At 40.9% G+C, this 5,431-nt stretch overlaps 1 protein-coding gene and 1 long non-coding RNA gene across 2 annotated transcripts in view; both read right to left on the bottom strand.

Moving 5' to 3' along the window:
- Positions 1-249: 249 nt before the first annotated feature.
- On the bottom strand, positions 250-4,975 carry LOC123230964. The gene is made up of 3 exons (XR_006505096.1): positions 4,880-4,975; positions 1,286-1,363; positions 250-1,204 (listed from the first exon to the last, which is right to left on the bottom strand). It is a non-coding gene; the product is annotated as an uncharacterized LOC123230964 (long non-coding RNA).
- Positions 4,976-5,128: 153 nt separating this feature from the next.
- Positions 5,129-5,431, bottom strand: part of LOC123248900 (collagen alpha-2(IV) chain-like) — a 22,071-nt gene continuing 21,768 nt past the window's right edge. Inside the window, exon 19 of the mRNA XM_044677803.1 lies at positions 5,129-5,379. Within this exon, the coding sequence (XP_044533738.1) occupies positions 5,129-5,379 (251 nt within the window). The remainder of the gene's footprint in view (positions 5,380-5,431) is intronic.

The following is a 5,431-nucleotide window of genomic DNA, read 5'->3' as shown; positions in this document are numbered from 1 at the left end:
AGAAAACCCTGCTATGGACTATATATGGACTATCTTTCATGTTTTACTAAGTTGTATGAATTACAATAAATTAAATTTAAACATGAATTAAATGCTTCTTTTGTGCTGTTCCTGACTGGACAAAGAACACTCTTTAAATCTTACCTAGGACACAAACATATGGTTCCAATTCTGCCTATTTGTTTTCACTTCTAAACAATCTAAAAGAAAGGCTGCCCATAGACAAAAACAAAAAATAACTTTATTCGGTTGTAAATTTCCAACGTTAAAACCAGAAATTTTTATAATTTGGGTTGCTCCTAGATGGAAAGGGAAATAGATATGACCAGGGGTGGGGGACACATTTTCAGATTATAAACTCTTCACAGGCAAAACCATGCCCTATAATACTGTGGGCTTTAATAATGACTGTTTGACCCTTAACTCTAAACCTGCTTGGAACACTGAGATTCCTAGGCAGGAGATCAGTCTTATCAGTTTTCAGTCCAATCAATTTTTGAAGGGCTAAAGGAGACTGTGATCTAATTATCCAGTTTATAGATAGCTGATTTCATCAGTACTTTTGTCTGGTCTAGGGAGGCTCAGAAATGAAAAGGCTGATTCCTTCAAATTCTTCTTACAGTCTGCTTTTCTTTTCCTAGTTTTCAGTGGGTCTGACCCTTGACCTCCCTTCCCAGTTTCACCTCTTCACACAGCTTCTGAGTAAACTAGTAAACTCTCTCTCCAGATTATGCAAACTCTTCCAGCTCTGTTTTGTTTCTAGAGCCAGGAACTCTGAGGGTAGTTTCACATTTGTCTGAATGTCAGTTCTGTGCCACTTGGAGCAGGAAATCAGACCCAGCTCCAGCAGGTGAAGTAAACACAGAGACAAGAAATGAATAAGACAAGCCAAGCAGAACTCTTCCCAACTTGGATCTATGCTACTCAGAATTTCTGGCTCAAGGTAGGGTATAAAGCTTCAATAAGGTCAGGGATCTGGGGGAAAAAAAGTCATGGGCAGGAGATGAGGAGGCAGAGGATTTGGAATAGAACAAATAACTCAGAACCACCAGGAAAAAGGAAAGCTACCATTCCCAATTAGGGGATGGTAACCAGGGATGCTGAACTTCTTTTGACTAAATCTTCTGGCTCAGTCACACCAGAGGTAGGATCTTTTTCTCCCAGAGAAGCCAAACTCCTGACTGGTCACTTGGTCTGGATTCATCTGAGGAATAAGGAGAATGTGTTTATAATACTCTGGAGAGAAGTCAGAAAGGAGAAAAGGAGAGAATTCTTCTAGACTCACCTTTTGGGACATTAGGCCTCTAGTGGTCAGCTGCAGCCACACAGTAGAAAGACGTCACTGCTCTTACATATGCTACTCCTATAAATATAAAGCTGTATTATATATCTTTAACACTGAAATAGTTAGGTCAGACTCTCTAGATCATTAGGACTCCTAAATCTTTTTCATCCAAAATCTGAGTTCAAGAATACTGCAACAGATCATAAGACTTTCTTTAAAAAATCTTAATGGCATTAAAATGTCATTTGGAAATAATTCTATAGTCTTCCTACCGCTTCCTCAAAATATATGCTATAAGCCATAAGACCTAGATTCTATCCATTAACTAGTTTGCCTTCATGTGATGACAATAACATTTTATTAACATGACTATGTAATCCACAAAGTGGTTTATGATTTTAAAAAATGAAGGGAAACATAGTAAAAATATCTATTTCAAATCAAAGAATTCAAAATCAGAAGGGACCTTAGAGTAATCCAAAATGAATAATAATCCTCTAAACAAACTTGTCATCCAGACTAAAATGTGGCACTCTAAACAACCTAACACTCTAAAAGGCTGTCTGATCAGAGAATATAGTGGGACCAGTATCTCCTTAGTCCTGGATAGGACACCTCTTAATGCAACTAAAGATCAATTGCTCTTTTCCATTCTATAGCAGGTGTCAATCCACCAAAAACCTTAGATCTTTTTCAGTTAACTATCTTTTGAATTTTATTATCTTAGACTTGGCCTAATGTTGTTACTTGTTGGTAATTTTAAAAATAGGAATTCTGACATGCAGTGTGTTAGCTTTGTGTTATATACAAATTTACTAAGCAAGATATCTATGCCTGCAATATGTTTATCAATAACTTCAACAGAATACGGCCAGGTATTGTCACTGACCATGCTTGTCATTAGAGAACTCTCCTGGCAAACTGACTTTTCTAGGTGAAATCTTTCAATTAAATTCAGTGGTGTTAAATTCAAATAGAAATTAATCCCTGGGGCCACAAATTATGTTTCATTATGTTTTTATTTATTTATTAAACATTTCCCAATTACATTTTTTTAAATCCACACCTTCTGTCTTAGAATCTATACTAATCAGGGCAACTGGGTAGCACAGTGGATTGAGAGCCAGGCTTAGAGACAGGAGGTCCTAGGTTCAAATCTGACCTCAGACACTTCCCAGCTGTGTGACCCTGGGCAAGTCACTTGACCCCCCACTGCCTACCCTTACCACTCTTCTGCCTTGGAGCCAATACACAGTATTGGCTCCAAGACAGAAGGTAAGGGTAAAAAAAAAAAAAAAAAAAGAATCTATACTAAGCATTAGTTCCAAGGCAGAAGACGAGTAAAGGCTAGGCAACTGGAGTTAAGTGACTTATCCCAGGTCACACAGCTAGGAAGTGTCTGATGTCATATTTGAACCCAGGACCTCCCAACTCCAGGCTTGGCTCTCTATCCATTGAGCCCCTCCCACTTATATTTTAATCTGGTTTAGGACCCATTTGGGAGTTCTGCTGGCCACAAATCGAATCCTTCTGGTGCACTATTAGTCCATTAACACTACTGGGCCTCTTTGTGATCAATTTGTGCTTTTCTAGACAACTCCCTTCTAGACAACCACCCCTTTCTAGAATTTTTGTCCGGAAAAAATGTCCCATTTTCCAGGTTTTTCCAGTGTAGTTTTCAGCCTCCCTTCTCTGCCTTGTTTAATACTCCACCCCACCCAGGCATTTTACAAAATGCAGAATCAAAGAACCAGAATCTGGTTACTTCAGAGACACCTGGTTCAGTTTATCTTTCCTGCCTTATTTCATATTACTCCCTCCATCCCTCCTGAATGTCAGGAACTTATTTTGTTTTGTCTTCATATGGTCAGAGTCTAGTGAATAGTCGGGGCTAGGTAAATAGTGGATGGACTGAATCAATCCCCTCTAAAAAATAACAAGCAGTAGCTTACTGCCCATTCCAGTTTTGGTCAGTCCTGATCAGTTTCTCAGGTACTAACATTAGTCCTAACTCTGCCCTGAGGAGCCATGCTAACAATTCTATTCCCTATTCCACAAGAAAACCCTTCAAGATCCTTGAAGATACCGGATCATCACCCTACAACTGTCTTGACTTTAAGCTAGGCATTTTGTTTCTTAAGCAATCCTTATATGGAATGGTTTTGAGTCTCACCATCCTGATTGCCCTCTTCTGGACACACTCCAGCTTGTCACCATCCCTCTTAAAATGTGCTACCCAAAACCGAACACAATATTCTAGGTGTAGGTAATTAGGGCAGAGTACATTGAGACCAAAACAGTTCACATTCACATAGCAGTTTAAGGGCTACAATTCACTTTCCTTATGAAGATCTCATTTTACAGATGAGAAAACTGAAGCTTAAGAAAGGTTTAAGTTCTTGTTCAGAGCCATACATAGTCAATAAAGGATCAAAACCAAGATTTAAACCCAGGTCTTCTTGACTCCTAGAGAACAAATATTTCTTTTGGATAACCTATTTTCCAAATTAGTCTCAGTGACTTACTTAATTTTCTGGACACTGATTCAATAATGCATTATTCTATTCTATGCTGAATTATTTCCCTTATGTGACAATCACAGGGTTGAATCAGATTGAGCTTGTGATCTGCTAAAATTCTTTTATCTTTCTCACATGAATTGTCTAATCACACCTCCCCCTCCTGTCCTTGTATAGTTGACTTTCTTTTTGAACCCAGGGTTAAGACTTTGCATTTATTTAAAATTCCACTTTATTAGATTTGCCCACATGCTGGATAATTTTTGGATTCTAATTCTAACAGGGATGTCAATTAATCATCCAGACTTCTTTTCATTAGGTCACTGATAAAAATGTTCAAAAGAATAGGGTCAAAAAGGTTCAAAAGAAATGGGTACTCCACTTTGATACTCTCTCCAGGCTGATCTCAGATATCACAAAGTGGATTTAGAAGAAAGGAATTCAGAGGCCATCTAGATAAATACCTTCATTTAAAAATGATATTTCAATTACCTCTTTTTGGGTACAGCTATTCATTTAATTCTGACTTCACTAATTGTACTGTTGTCCACTCCACAGTATTTCATCCTGTCCCCAGGGATATAATAACTATAAAAAAAAACCTTGCTGAAATATGGATATGCTCTATCGGATTCCCCTATCTACTAATCTGCTCAACTGTATCAAAAAGAGGAATGCTAATCTAGCAAGATTACAGTATTTTGATTAACCTGGGCTAGATCACCACTTCCCTAAATGTTCAGAAAAGCATCCTTTTAATAACATTTTGTCAATCAATTAAGAGGTTCTGAAAAGAGAGTGTTCCAAATAGTAAGGGTCTTAAAAATATCATCAAATCCAACCCCCCTCATTTTACTTACAAAGTAGAAAGGGAAAGCAGAGTGAGGGCAAGTGACTTGCTGTGAGGGTCATTCACAGCAAAAGAGTGACAGGGCCAGAACTAGAACCTAGGATTGCTCATGGACAACTCAGTGTCATTTCAAATTCCAGGATGCCACAACTTTTCTCAATTAGAAGACAGGCCTTTGCAAGAAGCAAAGAGGAGAAACAAAGACCAGAAGGTAAACTCACCCACCTGCTGTGTCTCTTCCCCAGAAGAGGGGGTCTACCCCTTTGGGAGACACAGAGGTCATAGGCAGAGGCCAGCGAGAGGTGGCTGGAGGCACAGGAGCAAGCCACCAGTCTGCAACACAGGGTTGAAGGGCAGATCTTTTGAAGCCATCAAAGGGCTACTTAGTGCGTACCACCCGTCGAGGGTGTCTGCAAGACAGGGCCAATGGTACCCTGGGCTTAGCTTGGGAAGAGGGGCAGAAGTTCTAGGTGTTCAGGGGCTATTTTTCTGTAAAGCAACCCGCTCACTGGGCCAGGAGCTGGGCGAGGTCACGAAAAAGTGGGGCGATGGCAGGGACGGAGTGGGGGAGCTAGGGAAAGCGGGCAGTGGATGGTGCTCCTGGGGGTGGGCGGCCACGGGGAAGGGCTCCTGAGGTAGGCGCGGAAGCGCCGGGCAGGTGGCAGGCGGCGGAGCGAGAAGACGCAGGAAGGTGGGGCGAGTGGGCAGCGGTGGCAGCAGCTGTGCTGGGGGACCGGCCAGGGGCCCCGGCCGCGGGGGGCGCGCCACCAGCCGGGG

The sequence above is a fragment of the Gracilinanus agilis genome, chromosome 1 (assembly GCF_016433145.1).
Source record: "Gracilinanus agilis isolate LMUSP501 chromosome 1, AgileGrace, whole genome shotgun sequence".
NCBI lineage: Eukaryota > Metazoa > Chordata > Mammalia > Didelphimorphia > Didelphidae > Gracilinanus > Gracilinanus agilis.
This window is presented reverse-complemented; position numbering and strand designations above follow the sequence as displayed.